Source organism: Hyaena hyaena, unplaced genomic scaffold, assembly GCF_003009895.1.
Source record: "Hyaena hyaena isolate Hyena2069 unplaced genomic scaffold, ASM300989v1 scaffold_119, whole genome shotgun sequence".
Taxonomy (NCBI): domain Eukaryota; kingdom Metazoa; phylum Chordata; class Mammalia; order Carnivora; family Hyaenidae; genus Hyaena; species Hyaena hyaena.
The window spans coordinates 1838758-1859010 of record NW_024080750.1 but is presented as its reverse complement, the minus strand read 5'-3'; the positions used below and the strand labels follow the sequence as shown (position 1 = coordinate 1859010).

The window sequence follows — 20253 nt, the reverse complement described above, 5'->3', positions numbered from 1 at the left end:
CGGTGGCTCCGCGGTAATTGGGGCAGTTTCCTCCACCGGCGTGGGGTTATCTCGGCCCTTGGGTTTTCTGTCCGCGCCACCCCGCCTCCGCCACCTCCTCGCCCGAGCTGGCTCGCAGGCTCCCGAGTTCCTCCCGCTCCCCGCCACCTGCCCCCCGCCGCGGCGCGACTCTCAGGTAGGCCCCGTGCCGCTCCCTCGCTCTCCGCGGCCATGGCGCCTCCACGGCCGGGCCCCCCGGCGGAGTGCGCCCCCAGCCAGGTGCTGCGGCGCGAGCCGGCCGGCTAGCGGGCTTCGTTACCGGCCCCTGGGAGGGACTTCAGAGCTGGCAGGGGCCTCGGGGTCACCTCGAGTCTAACCCCCTTCGTCTTTCTTGTGGGGAAACTGAGGCACTGGGCAGGGTCACGGAGTTTATGGCAGCGTCTGTCGCCTCCGCCTTCCCCTGTTACAGGTGTGGCGTATCAGACGCATGCTGCCTCCTCGGAGAAGCCTTCCCTGACCATTCCTTTACGGAAGGGCCTCCATCCCTTTTAGTCTTCCCCCGCCTTAACCTTTCTTTGTTGCACTGCCACTCTCAGAAACTGATCTGTCTCTCCGTTTCCGGCCTCCTCTGCTGAGTGTTTACTGGATACACGGAGACACGCCTCCCCCAGGCAAGCATCTGTTCGGCACCGGCCACCGTGGCCGAGGCACTGTGCTTAGGGTCGCGCGTGTGGCCTGGAGCTGAGCTTTTCCTGGGAAGGAGCCTGGTTGCAAACGATACCAGGTCGTGACAGGTGCCACGAAGAGGGCAGGGCGATGCCATCCGAGGTTGGAGATGGTCAATGAGCAGAGCGGAGACGCCTCTTGAGGAGGTGACCTTTTAGAAAAAGACGGGTCTGGCAGCCTTACTGAACTAACAGCTCACCTAGTAGAAGCCTTTTAAAGTGGTCCTTTGTGATGAGTTTGGGAAGGTTGATACGGTTGTGCAAACACCACCACGGTTTTGGAACGTTTCCATCACCCCCCAGAAGTTCACTTGTAAACTGGGGTCTGAAGATGCAGCCAGACCTCGGGAGGATTGGGGAGGGCGGATCCCCCCAGGCGAAAGGGGCAGATGGTGGGAGCGCTCCCGGTCGGGGGGGGGGGGGGGGGGGGGGGGGGGCTGTGCTGGGTCCACGCGGGAAGGGGGCCAGCCTGGCTGGGACGCATAGAGTGGCGCAGGCGGGGATGTGGGTTCCGGTTGTGCACGTGCCCCCTGAACTCGGTGAGGGGTCCTGGTGTCCTGGGTGACCCATGGTCCACATAGTCCACGTAGTCCACGTGACCCGTAGGTCCATGTCCATGCTTGCATGACCCTGGCTCCTTCCCTATGTTCCTCGTGGCAGAGATGTGCTCCCCCAGCATCGTGCATGCGGGCTCGCTTGGTTTCGTGATTCTGTGCAGTGGCTGTTAGTGACTCTGTTTTCGTGGATGAGAAAATCAAGGCAGAGTGAGCTCTCATTTCCCAGACTCTGGCCTTGTTATTCCGTGTTCACTCGTGCGGGGAGCCGGGGCGCCCTGTGCAGCGCTCACACTTAGCGTCCTCGCCTGGAGCTGCCCTCTGAGACGCTCACGTGCACGTTGCTGTTCTGACCAAGTAGGCCGGCGCTTGCTTTCTTCCCGAAGTTGGGAATCCCAGATGCCTTCCCAGAATCCCTGGCAGTTTCCCCGTTCTGTGTTGTCCAGGATGTGATACCAGACCTTTCTGGTCTCAGGCGGACCTGGTGGAGAACTCTGAAACTTCTTTTACAGAGAAGTTGCTGGACCTTTGCCAGCATGGCTCGCTTTTCTTAGCGACTTCATTGGGAGATTTTGACCTAAATAAACTGGTGTAGAAATTAGTAAGAAGGTGAACTCTCACTGAGTGGTGACCTGGAAGGGGGGGGCTCTGGCGGGTGGGCTGCTTGTTCCTGGTGCTACGTGCAGCGTCTCGGACTGCGCACAAACTGTTTTCTAGCCGGGGGCTGGAAACGTCTGCCGTGGCATGTTGGTTTATTGATGGTGGCAAGCGTGTGAGGCAAGCGAGGAAGCTGGATGTGGGGTGTACGGGAACTGCTCTGGTGTAGAAAGCTCAGTTTTAAAAAGCACTTACTTCTACTTACATCTCTTTAGAAGAGAGGAACCTGGCATCGAGTCATTTAGAGTCTTATTCCCCGTCTGTGACTTAATGAGCTTTAAATTAGCCCCCAGTGATCCTGATTACTGGAGAAAGGGCCTGTCCCTAACACTAATCGTTATTTTTTAGGGCCAAAATGAGCCTGTTTGGAACAACCTCGGGGTTTGGAACTAGCGGGACCGGCATGTTCGGCAGCACGAGCACGGACAACCACAACCCTATGAAGGTACCGGAAGGCTTCACGGGACCTGCCGGCAGGGGCTCCCCAGGGTGTCCGCAGGGAGGGAGAGACGCTGAGATGGCGTGGGAGCCTCCTTTGGGGCGACGGCTCTGAAACTTGGTCTAGCCCCACTTTCGCAAACTTCGGAGCACAGAAACCGTCCAGGGCGCTAGTGTCCTGGGTCCCCCGGCTTTCCTCCTCTCTTAAGTCACCGTGGTGCTTGCTAACATTGTGGGCTCCCAGGGCCCAGCCCACGACTGCTGAGTTAGAATTTCCTCTGGGGTAGGGGCCGGCGATGACTTTGATCAAGCACTTGGAGGCCAGAGTGAACCAGTGGGCTGTCGCTTGGAAAATCTCATTATGGGCATTTCATTGAGAGTGCTGGGTCTGGTCCGTCGCCGCCGGCCCTTCCACTGGCTTCCTCTTTTGGATCAAAGTAAGAGAGGTCCGGTTCATGTAGTTCTTAAACACGAGACAAGTCTACCCTGAGTGTTTAGTGAGAAAGAAAACAATTTTGAATGAAATTGATGATGCATACATTGTAACGTTGACTTTTTCCTCCCCCAGGATATTGAAGTAACATCCTCTCCAGACGATAGCATTGGTTGTCTATCTTTTAGCCCACCAACCTTGCCCGGGAACTTTCTTATTGCAGGATCGTGGGCTAATGATGTAAGTGTTTCTTACGTGCATGTTCAAGTCCTCTCACTCTTTGTAAGGGCAAGGTTAGCTTTCCTTTTGGCTCCATTCTTTCCCAAGCGAATGAGGTAGAGGTAAGGCTTACTCATGGTCTTTCTAAAGAAATTGGTTAGAGGGTGTGGCCCTCCTGAGTGGGCAGACCTCATTTGTTAACACTGATTTCTGTAAGAAAGTATGATCATATGCGTCATTTAAAAATTCCTACTCTGGGGCGGCGTGGCTGGCTCAGTCGGTGAAACACGCGGCTCTTGATCTCAGGGTTGTGAGTTCCAGCCCCGCGTTGAGTGCAGAGATTACTTTAAATAAATAAATAAGTAAATAAATAAATAGATGAAACCTTAAAAAAAATTCCTATCTTATCAGTAACTTGACACGGATTCCCAGATCAATGTAGTTATCATTGAGAATGACTGTTATCCAGGGTAGTATTCATAATTTTTTCCGCCAGGTATCCTGAAAATGTTCTGAAGGCATGTGTTAAGCTTGTTTAACTTCAGATCAAGTACAGATCCTGGGTAGCTGTTAAACTTAACCTATGGTGTACAGAAAGAAAGAAAAACAATTCATAGTGTGTAAAAAGAAAAAGAAAAACTCTGGTAGAAAAATAAGCAAAGTATGTGAAGAGGCACTTCACAGAAGGAGTGCCAGTGGCCCTTAGTGTGAACTTGAACCATTCAGCCACACTCCTAAGCAGATAAAATTCAGACTTGCGTGATAGCCTCTATCAAGGTAACAGAAACAAAAAGTGTAAAAGGATAACGCTTGATCCCAGCAGAGATAAGCTGAAACCTTCCACGTGCTGCTGTGAAGTCTGTACGTTGCTGCGGGTCTCTGAGGGTGATGGCAGGACCTGCGAGAAATCCCGCATCTCAGTCGACAGAAGTTTCTGTGTGTTTGCGTTGCACCCATCGGTCACCAGGTGCTAACTGCATGCGGTGCGTTGTGGATCCATTTGCACTAACTTGTCATATGCTGCAGGTTCGCTGCTGGGAAGTTCAAGATAGCGGACAGACGATTCCGAAAGCCCAGCAGATGCACACGGGGCCTGTGCTTGATGTCTGCTGGAGCGATGTGAGTCTCATTCAAGTTTTCGTGTTTTCTGCAACATAAAATCACGAGTTAGTGTTCTAACTTTTATATAACAAGAACCACAAACAGCACGTATGTATACACATTGTTGGAAATTCTGAGTTGCTGAATGTAAGTGTAGTACGTTTTGATGTTCCTGAGGTAGTTAACGTTAGCTTTAGTTAACCTGAAAGCTCTTCTTGCATAAAAACCTCATTATTTTAGGAGCGCCTGGGGGGCTCAGTCAGTTAAGTATCTAACTTTGGCTCAGGTCATGATCTCATGGTTTGTGGGTTCAAGCCCCGTGTCGGGCTCTGTGCTGACGGCTAGGAGCCTGGAGCCTGTTTCAGATTCTGTGTCTCCCTCTCTCTGCCCCACCACTGTTTGCACTGTGTTTCTTTATTTCTCTCAAAGGTAAATAAACATTAAAAAAAATTTAAAACCTTTATCATTTTATTGACGTTATCTTGAGCAAAGGATTAAATAATTTCTGGAAACCTTTCCTGCCTTCATGCCATAAATGTTGTTTGAAGATAAATCCTAGAGGAAAAAGCAATCGTTTTTTATTAACAAACATTTGAAGTTTTTTTTTTTTTTTTTTTTTTTTTTAGAGTTTTTGAATTCTCTTTTTCCTCCTAAATCCTGAACATCAGTCACATAAACCAACATGTTCAAGTGTATTTGGCTCTGAGCTGCTGCCTTGGGCTTTAAACGGATCTTTCACAAGGTCCAGCAGAGAAGGGAAGGGGGGTGTGGTGGAGCGGGCCGTCCCCTGGGGAGGGGAGGGGCCGGGGCTCTGACAGCTCAGCTTCTCTGTCCCACCCCTGCTGCTGAGGGCCCAGCGGAGGCAAGGACGAGGGCCTGACTGTCGGGGCGGCCAGATGTGCCCCCGCACTCGGGAGGCCGGGCCTTCTGTGCCGTTCGCGTAGTCAGGTTCATCACGTATGATTTGCGGACGAGGAAACGGAACCTTTTTAGCATAGAGCCTTGTCAGTTTTTGAGACCCGCAGAGAGTCGTGGTAGAATGAACAGAACGGCAGCCCCCAGGACCCCCCCGCGCCCCCCACCCTTGTGTGGGCGCGTCCTCCCCCCATCCCAGCGCCTGCAAACCGCTGCCGTGGCTCTCGGGCCCGGGGCTCGGCCTGCGCAGGCCGTGCTGACAGCCCCGCACCGCCGCGCCCCTTCACTCCGTGTGCGCCATGGAGCCCCATGCAGGTGGCCAGGCCAGTAGTTTGTCCCACTGTGTGGCCGGGTCCCCGTTAGCTCACCCGGCCACCAGGAGAGGGCTGTTTGGGCCGTTTCCCGTTTTGGTCCGTAGGAATCAAGCTGCTGTGAACGCTTGCGTCCTGGACTTTCTGTGAACAAAAGGTTTTATTTCTCTTGGGTAAACAATAATGGGATTATCGGGTCGTATGGGGAGTATATGTTTAACTATGAGAAATTGCCCATTACTCCTATGTTGTCATTTTTAAATTACACCATACATCGATGAGATCCTATTTAATTTATAACTGGGAAATGAGTCTACTATTTATAAATATCTCGAGACGGTTGAGGAGCCAGAGGGGCCCCCATCTCTGTCGTCAGCTGAGAGGCCTCTTGGAGCTTTGTTGCCACTGGAAAGTGTTTTCTTGGTGTATCTGGTTGGGTTATTGAGAGACTAATAATAGATCTGTGGAAACAATTTATGACAGATACAACTTTTTTTTTTTTTTTAAGTTTATTTTGAGAGCGAGAAAGAGAGAGTGAGCACATGTGCAGGGGAAGGGCATTGAGGTAGAATTCCAGGCAGGAGGTGCTTAAGTGGCTCTTTCGGTTTAGTGTCCACCTTCAGCTCAGGTCATGATCTCATGGTTCATGAGTTTGGGCCCCGTGAGCTCAAGCCATGCGTTGGTCTCTCTGCCGTCAGCCTGTCAGCGTGGAGCCCCCTTGGGATCCTCTGCCCCCTCTCTGCCCCTCCCCTGCTCACGTGCATGCTTGCTCTCCCCAGAAAAGTACCCCAGGCAGGCTGTGCAGTGTCAGCACAGAACCTGACATGAGGCTTGAACTCACGAACCGTGAGATCATGACCTGAGCTGAAATCAAGCGTCGGACACTTAACCCACTGAGCCACCCCAGGCGCCCCACAACTTATCTTTAATTTACACATGGAAAAGTAGCAACTTGAGTAGATTTAAAATACTTGATTTATCTTACGTGTCTATTATTCCTGATTGGATAGTGGATCAGAATGTAAAGTTTCTTATGAAGTGGATAAGAAGTAGAATTAACCGGTAGAGGAGTTCTGTCGCCCAGATGTATTGAGTGGCTTTTGGGATTTTATAAAAATGAAGACACGTTATTTCCTTTCTCTAAGTCATGCATCATCTCATGTAGGAATCTAGCACCGTAACGAAGGGATCTCATGCAGTGAGCGAGGTTCTGAGAGGGGCCGGGGGTACTGGCGCTGGGATGTGGGGAACGCAGAAGGCCCTGTAAATTTGGGGAGGGGTGCCATCACTGAGGAGACGAGTTAGAAAAACGAACTACACATATGCCTCTGGTGTTTTGAGCATTGTGTTGTCCAGGCCTAGGTTCAGAGTTGGGTTCTAACTCTTCCGTGCCTTGACTTTGGCAAGTTACTTAATCTCCTTGTCTGCTTCCTCATTTGTAAAATGAAGGTAATAATAGTAATTACGACAGATAATATTCAGCAGATAATTACCACACTCTAGTAAGCTATCACCCTGGGGTATAGTGGAAAATAAAGCAGGCCAGGTAGGCAAATACCATATTCATGGAATTTCTGGTCTCTTAGGACAGACCTATAGAAACAAATAGAATTCCGGGTAGCAGGACTTTGTGATGCTAGATTACATGCACATAAAGCGACTGGCATGGTGTCAGTTGACACACTTGCCCGAGGGAACATCGTGAATGGCTGAGTCTAGGCCCAGACCCAGAGCTTCCTGGCCACAGGGCCCATGTGCTTGACGGCCTCCCTCATGGGCTTCCAGGAAGGGAGAGGGGCTGGCGGGGCAGAGCCTTCAGGAGGGGACGGCGCGTGGGTCACAGCACAGAAACATGGAGGAGCCCGAGTGACCGTGGAGGCACAAAACCAAACTCGGTGAAGGTGATTCTTCTCCCTCTGAGGACATCTCTACTTGGTGACCGAGGCGGCGTGGACAGCAGCTGGGTGGAGAGCCCCGGCCAGTGCTGCCCTCAGCCCTGGCCTTTGGGGAGATTAGCCTCCCATCTACGAGCTCGTTGGGGTCCGTCAAGCTGCCGCTCCGTGGTGCTGATCACCGCTGGTCGGATGGGCCTTTTCTAAGGCTGTCGAGAGGCCAGCGTGTCACTCAGTGTTGGGAACAGTTGCATACGTTGGTACCTTCTAAGGGTTTATGGACCCTCTGTCTTCACTAACAGAGAGGCAGGTTTTATCTTTTCTTTCAGTTGCAGAGCTGGTGACTTTATATGGGAAGAAACTTGCTAGGGAAGGACGGCAGTAAATCTTTGAGCTTTGGAACCAGAAATGAAATAATCTAGGTCACTGGTCAGCAGACTATGGCCCATGGGCCCGGTGTGGCCCGTTGCCTGTTTCTGTAAATAAAGTTTATCGGAGCACAGCCACACTCATTTGTTTACATAATGCGTGTGGCTGCCTTCAAGTGCAACACTTAAGGAGTTGCAACGGAGGCCACTGAGGACTAAGATGTTTACTAAATAAATGGCCCTTGAATAAAAAAACGGCCAACCACTGGTCTGGACTTTCCATTTAGTACTTTTTTTTTTTAAAATTATCTTGTGCTTCTTTATATTGGACCTAATTCATGAGTTCTGTATTTGAATTTTTTTAAACGTTTGTTTATTTCTTGAGACAGAGCATGAGTGGGGGAGGGGCAGAGAGAGAGGGAGACACAGAATCTGAAGCAGGCTCCAGGCTCTGAGCTGTCAGCACAAACTCAGGAACAGTGAGATCCTGACCTGAGCCGAAGTCGGACACTTAACCGGCCCAGGTGCCCCTGTATTTGAATACTTTTAAAACTCATGGTTCATGAGTTCAAGCCCCACGTTGGGCTCTATGCTGACAGCTCAGAGCCTGGAGCCTGTTTCAGGTTCTGTGTCTCCTTCCCTCTCTGCCCCCCTGCTCATGCTCTGTCTCTCAAAAATAAACATTAAAAAAATAAAAAGAATTTAAAAAAAGAAATATTGCAAAACAAAACTTGCCTCTATATGATCAACCTAATATACAGACAGAAGTTTCATTTTTTTTTTTTTTTTTTTTAGAATGACAAATTTTCTCAATTTTCTTTCAGGATGGGAGCAAAGTATTTACAGCATCGTGCGATAAAACTGCCAAAATGTGGGACCTCAACAGTAATCAGGCAATACAGATTGCCCAGGTAACAGAGTACAGATCGCCCAGGTCCTCAGCCGGCCTGCAGAAGGCTGGTGCACACGGCCCCAACACCCACGGGGTTGACGTTCCCGCACCCGTGTGTGGCTTGCCTTTTACCTGCTGTATTTGGACATTCTCTCATTGGACAAGTATTTATTGAGTGCCTGCTGTATGCTGGGCACTTTGGGTTGGGGTAGAGACCCAGCGGTGAGTAAGAGGGGCACCCATGCGCCTGTGGCGCTGTGAGCCTGCTTGGGAACAGCGGCACGCTCCGTGGAAAGACTGTGAAGGCAGAAGTAACGAAGGGAAGAGAGCCAGGAACCAGGGGGCCTGACCTGTCGAGAAGGGCCTCTTGATACGGAGATATTTTCTTTCCTTTTCTTTTTTTTTTTTTTTTAACGTTTTATTTGTTTCTGAGAGAGAGAGAGAGAGACAGAGCATGAGCAGGGGAGGGTCAGAGAGGGAGACACAGAGTCCGAAGCAGGCTCTAGGCTCTGAGCTGTCAGCACAGAGCCTGATGCGGGACTCGAACCCACGAACCATGAGATCATGACCTGAGCCAAAGTCGGACACTTAACCGACTGAGCCCCCCAGGCCCCCGACATGGAAATGTTTTCAGAGAAGGCCCCGTGCTCTCCGAGGTCCCGGCTGTGTGGCTGTGCCAGAAGCGTGTCCTCCGTCTCTTAACTCTCAGCCCTTAGTCAGTAAATAAGGCTGGTGGAACTCCTCCCAGTCAGCTCCGAACTCCTCCCTCGGAAAGGCCTTGCTTTTAGTCTCACACGCTAGCTAATCATAGGTAGAATAACTTCACCCTTACCAGAATGTAAGTAGTTAGATATCCTTCAGTTAAATCGGATGGTCCGCTCATGGGAGAGGCGTGGATATCCTTTGGTGTTTGTTTGGGGTGACCTCAATATTCAAGTTCACTCTGGATTTCCAGAACTGAAGCTATTTAGCACATAGTTACACTTGTCTTGATCTGTTTTGACTTCTCTTCTTGAAAGCACGATGCTCCTGTTAAAACCATCCATTGGATCAAAGCACCAAACTACAGCTGCGTGATGACTGGGAGTTGGGATAAGACTTTGAAGGTATGACACGCCTTGAGGGGGAGGGCATGGCCTGACCAGGAGGGACTTTTGTTCTTAAGCTACTTGGACTAAAGCTCTGAAGGGTCGCTTACTGGTTTTTGTTTTTGTTTTGCGTCTAGTTTTGGGACACACGATCATCCAATCCTATGATGGTTTTGCAGCTCCCTGAAAGATGTTACTGTGCTGACGTGGTGAGGAATTTCCGACTTGATATAAGTTACTCTATTCTTTCAAGAGAAACAGAAAATGCTATGACCTCTTGCAACTAGAGAGTCATCTAAAAACCTGTCAGACTTTATAAGTGCACAGAGGATGTAGCTCTGATCGCCTGTCGTCTTAAATCAGGAGGTTTTTATTTTGCATTGGTCCCAGAATTACGGCATGCTGGCTGGTGGGGTTTCTTGCCACTTGTTAATTGAACGTGTGCAGGAAGCCATGTGTCATCAGTATGTAATGTGTTTTGGCGGCTGTAGGAAAACTGGCAGCGACTTTGCAGGTGGCACCAGGTCCATGGGGACTGTGAGTGGAAAGGAAACTGAAGAACCTTTTCTCTGTCCCTTTGGTTATAAGTCTTAAAGTTTTGTGCCAACTACCAGTAATCGCGCTGTTAGGAGTTCACGGTGAGAAAAGTGAAGTCGCAGATGGCTCTGGTTCTGTAGAGCAAGACGGAGCCTGGGTGTGAGCTGGTGCGCCAGCAAGGCCGGCAGGTTAGCTGAGCCTGGTGGGCGTGGGAGGGGTGCTGTCCGGTCAGCACGCGCCCTCCCGGAGCACACACCCTGAGCGAGGGCACAGCTTACGTATGAGCGCCCGACGCGCCTGTGCGTGCGCGCGCCCGGGGAAGCACCGGCGGGGGCACCGGTGGTAACGACAGCTGTCGTGTGAAGGGGGTAGGCGCCTTTCGTTTCTTCCCTGTTCCTCAGTGTAGTTTCCAAATTATCATATCTTACGGTTTTAAAACACGAGCCTCTTAAAAACGGACGTTGTGCTTTCAGATATGGTTGCTCTAGATTTTCACGAAACATGTCTATACCGGTGGTTTTTTTAAATTAAAAAAGAATCTAGACTGACTTTTTTGGCTCTAAAAGAAATTTGATCTGATAGTTTGGTGTAAAAGAAAAAAAAGCCATAGTCCTTCGTTTCAAGCACGGCCCTTCCCTCCGTTCCCTAGATCTACCCTATGGCCGTGGTGGCGACTGCGGAGAGGGGACTGATTGTCTACCAGTTAGAGAATCAGCCTTCTGAGTTCAGGAGGATCGAATCCCCGCTGAAGCACCAGGTGAGTTGCGCGGCCAGGACGCATGCGCTCGTGAGCACGTGCCGCACACGCCTTATGGCCCACGGCTGGGCCCGGTTGAACTTCCAGACATCTATACGCAGCTTCTTCTTGTAGTTTGTTTCTTTAAAGTTTTTTATTTTGAGAGAGAGCGACCGTGAGCAGAGGAGGGGTGGGAAGAGGGAGGGAGGGTGGGAGGGAGGGAATCCCAGGCAGGATCTGTCAACACAGACCCCAGCGCAGGGCTGGAGCTCACAAACCGTGAGATCGTGACGTGAGCCGAGATCATGAGTCGGATGCACAATCAACCGAGCCCCGCAGGTGCCCCTAGAAGTAGTTTCAGAGGGGGTGAAACTCAGGATACAAGCAAGTATTTAGTGAGTAAATACTGTCCGTCCCTGGACAAGCCCGACTGCTCTGTCCTCTCCAGACGCGCCCTGGGGAGCGGGACCCTACGGAACGAGAGGGACTCCACCGTGCACGTAGCTTCCGGCCCCTGCTGTGCATTCATCATGCCCCGTTACCGGGCTTTTCTCTTCAGCTCACCTGCCTCAGACGCAGATTTTTCTCGCTCGTCGAACCCCTAGGCTCTCCCTCCCCAACCTTTGTCTCTGCACGTGCTCCTACTCAGGGAGCGTAAAGCCAGTGGTGGGGAACTTCTCTTCCTCCCACCGAGTCTAGAAGTCTGCCTGCACCCGCACCGCTCCCGGCCTTTCTCCCGCCAGGCAGGTGAGCGGTGCGCTCTGTGCAGGCCTACTGTGGGGGGGTCCGCACCTCTTCAGCGGGCGGGGGGGGGGGTTCGGACTCCCGCCCCCCCTGATGTCACGTCCGGCCCGGACTCATGCTCCAGGCTCCTTTGCCCGAGAAAACCAGCAGTAGCCCCACATCTTCAGTACCACTCGGACCCCTTTTTCCTTTGCAGCTCAGCGTCTCACATGCGCCCTCTTCCCTCCCACTCATTCCTCACCCGGCTCCCTTGAGACTTCTGCCCCCATGACTCTGCTGAAACCGCTTTTGGCTTGGCCACCGATGGCTCTTCCTCACCAGGGGTTCCAGTGCACGCGGACCAGCCGATCCCCCCGCTGAGCAGGAGTCACCACTGTCCTTACGTGGTCTCCAGGGTCCCATCCCTGGTCCCTGCGATGCCCGCCTCACACCTGCCACGCGGTTGCTACTTCGGCTACCTCGCCTCTTGCCGCATGCTGGGTTCCCCGGTGTGTGCCCTTGGTCGCGCTGCCTTCTCTCCTGAAGCAGGACCCTCCTCTCCCGTCCCTGCTGTCACTTAGGTAAACCTTGTGGGCTGGGGACCCAGATCCCCGACAGACCTCGGCTCCGGGGCCCCTCGGGGACTCCCATGGTCTGACAGCTCCTTTGCGTGTCTCCCAGTGTCTCAGCCCCGTGTCCCAGCCCCGTGTCCCAGCCCCGTGTCCCAGCCCGCGCCAAACCCGGGACCGGTGTCTGCAGGTCCGTATTTCGAGGTTACCCCTCCTCAGGCTTCTCCCTGGTATTTTCCCAAAGTTACGTGTGCGCGCGCATATGCCTCACGGATAAACACATAATACGTTTTACGTATCTTGTCTCGTGTTGCCCGCTGGAACGTAAACTCGGCAAGAGCCAAGGTTTCTCTTTGTGGCTGCGTCTTTCCCAGCCAACGCCGGGCCTGGCGTGTGGAGGGCTTCTGTAGGTGTTTGCTGAGCGGAAACCTGACCTTGCCCTGCTCCCGCCCCCCTCCTGCTCCTCCCCGTGTGCCCCGCATCCCGTGAGATCCACTGCTGCTGCCTCTGCTGCAGATCTGGAGGCCGTCCTTGATCTGCCCCCCCTTCCTGCCTGTCTCTCTCATCTCCGGGTTCACTTCGGCCGTGCAGGTGTTTGGGCATCTGTTCATTTTGTTCCTTCTCTCCCACCACATCTAATCCAAGTCTCCTTGAGTGACGGAAGGGGTTCTGCGTGTGCCCTCCTTCCGTCTCTCCGAGGGGGGCTGGGGGGCTCGCTCTTACAACAGCGCATCTCACTTTGCCGGACCTGCTGAAAAGAGTGGTGGCTCCTCATTTCCTTTTGGATCAGTCCCCGGCTCCTGACCAGACCTAGTCTGACCCGGCTTCACTTCCTGCCTCCCAGGCACCTGGGCCTCTCACTTGCTGAGGCAGGCGGGCAGCTCTTGCCCCAGCCGCCGCGTGGGTGTGTTCTGGTCGGTGGAGCCCCCTAGAGGCGTGCGGCTCCTGCTCCCGAGCTGAGCGCCCGAGGCACCGCCTGCCCGCCTCTGGGAACTCACAGACTCTCGTCTCTCTCCGTTCATCTTTTTTCTGCTGGCAGAAGTAATGGGCTTTTTGTTCAAAAAAAAGGCAAACGGTACAGAAATAGAACCAGCACACACTCTTCGGTTTACTTGGGAAATCCGTGTGCTCTGGCAGGCGTCCCAGTAACAGAAACCGCTCTTCACCTTCACTCCTCTGTGGCTTCATCCCAGGCTCTGATGCAGCCCTTGCGCCTCCTGAACTCCTCACGGAAGATGCAACGTCTAGTGGGTGGGTGGGTCGGTCTCGGGGGGCGGCCAGGTGGTCCCGTCAGTTGAGCATCAGCTCAGGTCATCTCATGGTTGGTGAGACAGAGCCCCGCGTCAGACTCGGTGCTGACGGTGCAAATCCTGCTTGGGATTCTCTCCCCCTCGTTCTCTCTCTCTCTCTCTCTCTGTCTTCCCCCTCCCCGCTGCCGCCCCTGCTCGCATACACGCTCTCTCTCAAGATAGTTGAGTAAAACATGTAAAAGGAAGTATAGACAGAGGAAGTGAAGACCCAGGCCCTGCTCCTCTGCCCCTGGAGGCTGATCCTGGGCTCTTGGGGGGGGGGGGCCTCTGCCGTAGAGTCCAGGGAACCCCTTCTTTGGGTCCCCAGACCCGCGTTAGGTCGGGTGCGGCGTGTTGCTTCTGTGAAGTGTGGTCACAATTTAGAAAGTGCCGGTCACATCCTCTGTCCCTGCGGTCGCCGGGGGCGGCGGGGGGGGACACCATTTCCCTTTTCCATCCGCGAAGGCAGAGGCATCAAAGCCTTGGGCCAGTGGCCGCCCTAGTTAGTGGTGGGCCTTGAGAGAGACGAGTGCCCCCCCCCCCCGCCGCCATGACGGGGCGGCACCAGAATAGGACGTGGGGGCCCCGAGGGTCACCACGCTGTGGGAGCGACAGGCCTTTCTGGCACCAGAGGCTGAGCCTCACTGACCAAAGCACACGGTCTGCAGTTTGTTCACAAAGTACAAGTCGTTTCCCGAAAGGTGGACGGTAATGTTTACCAGAGGGCGAGAAATCACTTCTGTATCGTGTTTGCGTACTGTGTTTCTGGTTCTTCTGTAACCCAGAAATAGGGTGAAAATTATTTACCTTCACCTCGTTATGAAGTCTTACCTTTTACATTGTGGTAACGCGCTGTTTTCCTTTCTCCAAATGGTAGCATCGATGTGTGGCGATTTTCAAAGATAAACAGAACAAGCCGACTGGTTTCGCTCTGGGAAGCATTGAGGGAAGGGTTGCCATTCACTACATCAACCCCCCAAACCCGTAAGTGGGCTCAGTTCGCTTGTGAGTTTTCACCTGAGACTTTCCAGACAGGAAAGCTCAGTTAGGCCTTTGCCTTTCAGCGCCAAAGACAACTTCACCTTCAAATGTCACCGCTCGAACGGAACCAATACCTCAGCGCCTCAGGACATCTACGCGGTATGTTTTTAGAAACTTTAACCTTGAGAACCTGTCTAGAAACTAGACTTAGAGGTGGGTGGCTGAGTCATTCTGGGGGCAGGAAAGAGCACTTTGTGTGCAAGTTCACAGGCAGAGATGGTGGCTTACGCCGTAGGGCCCAGGTTTCTGTTTTTATGACACCCTGACTCTCTGTGCTTCTGCCTGCGGCTTCTGGGTGCACGTCGGGCCCTCGGCTTCCGCCCCCTCGGGCGCTGCTCCTGGGGTCCACTCTGCGGCGCCCCTGGCTGCAAATGTGTTCATGTTTGCTGACTCGTGTTCCTAACGGGAGACGTGGTGCAGCCCTGGGCTGGCAGTTGATTCTGGAAGCTTGGCTGGTTTCTCCTGAGATGCGCGGGCAGCCGGCTCCCGGGAAGTGACGGTCTGGATGCTTTGTCTTCCCGCGGCACGAAGCACGTCCTGGCAAAGGCCAGACCACGCCTGCGCTGTCCACCTCTCACTGTGCGTGTCGCTCCCTGCAGGTCAACGGCATCGCCTTCCACCCTGTTCACGGCACCCTCGCCACCGTGGGATCTGATGGCAGATTCAGCTTTTGGGACAAAGACGCCAGAACGAAACTGAAAACCTCGGAGCAGCTGGACCAGCCGATAGCGGCCTGCTGCTTCAACCACAACGGGAACATATTCGCCTACGCCTCCAGCTACGACTGGTCCAAGGTGAGGGCCCGCAGGCCTGGCCTCGAGTTGTGACTCTTCTCCGGACTCACTGGTGACCTTGGCAGGTCACCGTCCTGTCACTTCCGAGGGAAATAGCAGGCCATGCTCGCGAGGTACAGGGCCTCAGTGAGGTCGCACCTAAAGAGCCTTTCCCTGGGGACCTGCCCCTGGGGACGGTCTGGTCATCATGAGCCCAGAAGCAGAGGTGAGCCCAGGGCCACCCGGGCGTCGTCGGGGTGGGTGCACGTCCTTCAGTGAGGCCTGGGTGGTTGCCAGGGAGGAGGGCAGAGCAGGGCAGGGGCCGCGGGGCCAGGTCGCCGGGCTTTCGCTGGAGGTGTTGCTTTTTTGCGTATTATTTGGGGAGGCGAGTTAGGGGCTGACTGGATCCTGGATGCATTTTCGAGGCGTCCCAGCGCAGCCCTGAGGGGGACAGTCTCGGGTGCTCGAGCCCCGGGCTGCTGGCGGACGCCTGCTCTCGCTCGGCCAGCCCCGTGCGTGCTCCTGGGCTGCTGCTTCTCCTGGACTGTTTGATCCTTCGTCTTTCTCGTCTGCACGCCCCCCGCCCCGCCCCACTCTGCCCCCCTCTCCGCAGCCGCCTTTCCACCATGGCTTCCCACTCGTCGGCACACGCGCGTGTCTTCCTGGCCCGTCTGCTTCCACCGCCTCCCACCGCAGACACGCACGGGACCCCTTCACGCCACCCGTCTCCCCCTCTGGGCGTCTTCTCTCCGTCCCCGCCGCCTCCTGGTCCTCCGCTGGGAAGCGCACGCTCCAGCCTTGGGCCAGAGCTCGCTGAGGTTCGCTGAGAAACCTCGTTTCCCTTGACCGCGGGGCCTGTCGGGAGGGGGGAGCGCCCGCCTGCTCCCGCTGTTTCGGCCGCGCCCTGGGCGCCGCCCTTCCCCGTCCGCCCGAAGCCTGACTGGTTCTGGGTGGGGCTCTCCAGCCGCCGCCAGCAGCCCCTCGGTTCTGGCTTGGTTCCTGAGCTCCTCCGGATCCTGGTCCCCACAGCGTGCGCGCACCTGGTGCCCCAGGGGCCCCTCACCTGGAGAGAGAAGTCCCGCCGACTCCCACGTGCTTGTCCTCCATCCTCCAGGCCTCCGTCGCCCCCGCGTCCCTGCCGAGTCGCTTACCGTCGCCCCCTGGAGAAACAGGTCTCGTCTCACCTTTGATTCTCTTTCTCAGAAGAGCCGGACGTTGTCTCTGGCTGCTCTCCCTGTGGTCACCCTGCCTGTTCAGCACGTTACTGTTTTCTTTAATTTTTAATTTTAACTTTTAATTTTTAAGCTTAATTTATTTTGAGAAGGGGAGAGCATGAGGGAGGGAGAGAATCCCAGGCGGGCACTGCCCTGTCTGCATGGAGCCCGATGCAGGGCTTGATCGAGCAAACCATGCGATCGTGACCTGAGCTGAAATCAAGAGTCGGACACTTAACAGGCCGAGTCACCCAGGCGCCCCGGCCCCTGCCCGTGTGGCCTCCGTGGCTGAGTGTCGGCTGACGCGGGTGTGCAGCTGCACCCTGCTTTCTCGGGCAGCCGAACGGAGGGGGCCCTGAAATGTGGTCGTTGTGCGGAGTGATCGGTTTCAGCATCTGTACATGTGTCTCTGAAACTATCACCCCAGGCGAGAGAACACTTTTATCTCCCCCAGAAGTTTCCATGTGTGTTGCTGTAATCCTTCCCCCACCAACACCACCGTTGATCTGCTTTCTGTCTTTATAGATGAGTTTGCATGTTCTAGAATTCTATGTAAAACGAGTCCTACACCACACGCTCCTTTTTGCCGGGCATCTTTCACCTGGTGACATGATTGTGGGGAGAACCCACGGCCCAGAGCATATCTGGTCCGTCCTTTCCACTGCGTGGCAGCCTGTGGCACAGATGTGCCACCACGTGTCTGTTCACTGTGGGAGCCACACGCTCTGCTTTGCAAAGCGTGCGCTTCTGGTTCTGCTGGGGCCGGGCCGGAGCCAGGTTGTGGCCTGAGGCCTCGGTTTCTCCCCAGGGCTCTTCCATGGGTCCCCCTCCACGTGCTCCGCCCGCGGCCACCTCAGAGCCGGGTCAGCCCACGTCTCGCTCAGGGCTCCGTGTGTTGCAGGCTTGGAAACGGTGGTCAGAGGTGGCGGGTGGGTCACCACTGCGACAGCTGTTTTTGGTGCGTCACCTGAAGTGTCCAAGGCAGCTCGTCGCGGAAGCCGTGAAGTCCTCACCCTCGTGTAGAAAGAGCTGCTTTGGGAACGCCACCCTGTTTCTGCGTTAAGGACCGTTGTCCCTGGAGTGAGACCCTGACCACGCGGTACTAACCCCTCGGCCTACTGCCCGGTGTCCCCCTGGCCAGAGCAGCTGTGCCTTGTGTGCTACGATGAGAGCCTGTGTCACCACTGAGCGAAACTTCTAGACCCTTATTAGCACATCTGCCCAGGGATGAGCCTAAAACCCGTCATCGTGGGGGAGGCAGGGGGCAGCCAGGTCCCTTCCCGCCTCCCTGTTACTGCTCCACTGGTCGCCGGAGGTGCTGCCTCTGCCTTGCTCCCTGTCCCCCCCCACCTCCCTGAAACAGGTCTGTCCTGTCTCTCTTTTTTTTTTTTTCCTTAAATTTATGTTTTTGGGAGCGCGAGCAAGCAGGGGACGGGCAGAGAGGGAGACGAGATCCCAGGCAGCCTTTGCTGTCAGCACAGAGCCCGATGCGGGGCTCGAACTCATGAACCATGAGATCACGACCTGAGCCAAAACCAAGAGTCGATGCTCACCCGACTGAGCCACCCAGGCGCCCCCTCTCCTCCTGGTGCCACTTAAGTGAGACTTTGGTGGCCACTGTTCCTTTTCCGTGTGGGATAATGTTCACAGCCCCCAGTCTGCCCTTCCCAGCCCTTCACAGTCCAGCCTGGGCCCGAATTTTCTGGTCCCAGAGTTGTACTGATCTCCTTCCGCCTCACCACGGGCACGAGCAGGCACAGCGACCACGACACGGCCCTCCGCGTCTGTGTGGCTCTGTGTGGGGAGGACCGGCCCGGCCCTGCCCTCATGCCCGGGAAGCCCCAGAGCAGCAGCTGTGCCTTATGCTTGGCGGCCTCGAGTCAGAGCAGCCCTCCCCCATTGTCCCGGAAGGCCTTGCTCCTCCCACAGGCAGTCCTCCGGGCTTTGCAGTGGGGGCGGGTGGAAGCATCTCCGCTGAACGGTGCATCAAAGACCATCTGTCCCAATGGGACACTGAAGACTGATCCCACCACGCCCTTGACCTTTCCTCCGAAACCAGTTTCTGTTTAACGTTTGCTTCTTTCTCCAGAAACCTGTTTTGGTCCCCCAGAGAGTCTGTTCGATGCGCGGCACGGGGCTTGACGGTGCCAAGTGCCTGCAAAATGCTAACTTTTGCTCTTTAATAATAAGATTGTTGTGTTTTTTCCTCTTTAGGGACATGAATTTTATAATCCTCAAAAGAAGAATTACATTTTCCTGCGTAATGCAGCCGAGGAGCTAAAGCCCAGGAATAAGAAGTAGAGGCCGAGGCCCCTGGGCTGTCGGGAGCTGTGCTCTCTCCGCTGCGCCTCGTCTTCATACGAATTTGGGTCCCAGTTTTTGGTAGCTTGTCAGCCACGATGTGGATTTGAGCCCCTGGAGAAAACGATCGTCGTTGGGCAGGCAGGAGCCCCGCCGCCGGCCTCTGCTGGCCCTGGAAGTGAGGTTCCTGCCGGTGGCGGCCGGGCATCTGCAGCGCTTCGTTCAGCCCCGTCTTTGGTGGAGAACATTGGGGAACATTCTGAGGACGCTGTGCTGCATTTTGTAATAAAGTATTTTGAACATTGCCTCCTGAGCTCCCTTTGTCTCTCTGCCCCCCGCTCTGCCCCTCAGCCCTCGGGGGCTCCTCCGTCCAGCACGACCGTGGGTTTTGATGTGTGACGTGAGACGCCGTCGGGGGAGCAGCAGCCTCGCTGAGGAGGGCGGGGACCCCGGGCCGTGACTGTTGTCCGCCGTGCGCAGGCCCAGCGGCTGCCTGTCCGAGCGCAGGCTTCCTGCGTCCCGTCTGTGACATCCCTGTGTTGTTGGGCTCTGCGGGCGCACCGCCTGGTGGCCGGGACGGCCCGTCCGTGTGCTGAGCGCCAGACCCAGTGGGGGACGTTTGTGTGGCCCTCAGCTCGGGGTCCGAGCTGCCTGCAGGACACGTGCTCTGGATCGCGCCCAGTGACTGGGGGTTCCCGGCCTTGCTTTCCTTTTCTAATTTCTCATAATTGAAAATTCTTAGTTGGTAAGTATCTGAGTGAAATTCAACTTCGACGTTTGACTTTTGAGTCCGTGGTTGTGTTTCTCCCCTGTGATCCCAGATGCTTCTCACGCGTTACTGTTTGGGGCTGGGATCTAAGCTGACTTGCTGAAGTTTGGAAATCTGGCTTGATGATCTTGTAACGCTTGTTTGCCTACTCCTAAAAAGCAAGGAAAATAAAATTTTTTACTGAAAGAGATCGCCTGCACTCGGTGGTTCAAATTCTTTGGTAGTCGGATCCCAAGTAAATTCAGGCCCTTTAATTCTTCAGCTCTGTCTCTGCATGAAAGATGTATTTTGGGGGGAGAGAAAGGCAGGTGCGAAGGGGGAAAAGTCTGAGTTTTCAAGTTAATTCCACCTCATGTCTCTTGCTGCATGAATCAGCTGTGGGGCCTTGTGATCTGCACATGGCGGGGACAGCAGGCAGCTGCTATGCCGAGTGTGGTGTGATCTCGGTGGCCCGCCTTCATGGTGGGCGGGGGGGGGGGGGGCCAAGATTTAGCAGTGTTCATTTACCCGAAGTTTCCTCATTCTCTGTATAAGCCAGTGACGGGCGATGGTTGAAAATGACCTTGAAATAGTGGGTCTAAATCAGGAGCTTCGCAGAGCATTCTTTTCCAAGACCGGGCTTTGCCGCAAGACCAAGGGGACAGCTCGTTTTGGTTACTGGCAAACTGAAAACATTTGCCAAAGACCATTTACTGAAATTGCTCTGTGGTGCCAGAAGCCGGGAGAGAG

The 20253-nt window shown here is 54.5% G+C and overlaps 1 protein-coding gene across 2 annotated transcripts; it reads left to right on the top strand.

Moving 5' to 3' along the window:
- On the top strand, positions 1 to 19714 carry RAE1 (ribonucleic acid export 1). Of its 2 annotated transcripts, none has more exons than XM_039236871.1 (12): positions 1 to 175; positions 2264 to 2360; positions 2922 to 3026; positions 4032 to 4124; positions 8417 to 8503; positions 9504 to 9590; positions 9710 to 9781; positions 10759 to 10866; positions 14304 to 14410; positions 14491 to 14566; positions 15067 to 15261; positions 18669 to 19714. In XM_039236871.1, the coding sequence occupies exons 2-12, from the start codon at positions 2271 to 2273 to the stop codon at positions 18753 to 18755; spliced, it is 1107 nt and encodes a 368-aa protein (XP_039092802.1). In that variant the 5' UTR covers positions 1 to 175; positions 2264 to 2270; the 3' UTR covers positions 18756 to 19714. The 2 variants fall into 2 exon arrangements, with proteins under 2 accessions (XP_039092802.1, XP_039092803.1); XM_039236872.1 differs by lacking the exon at positions 1 to 175 and adding an exon at positions 305 to 851.
- Positions 19715 to 20253: the final 539 nt, after the last annotated feature.

Bases quoted from the DNA above. Each gene is read 5' to 3' on its own strand.
- RAE1 (XM_039236871.1), top strand. From the start codon at position 2,271: ATGAGCCTGTTTGGAACAACCTCGGGGTTTGGAACTAGCGGGACCGGC. The intron at 8,504-9,503 runs GTAACAGAGTAC...TCTTCTTGAAAG, and splicing joins AGGCAATACAGATTGCCCAG to CACGATGCTCCTGTTAAAAC. The intron at 9,591-9,709 runs GTATGACACGCC...TTTTGCGTCTAG, and splicing joins GTTGGGATAAGACTTTGAAG to TTTTGGGACACACGATCATC.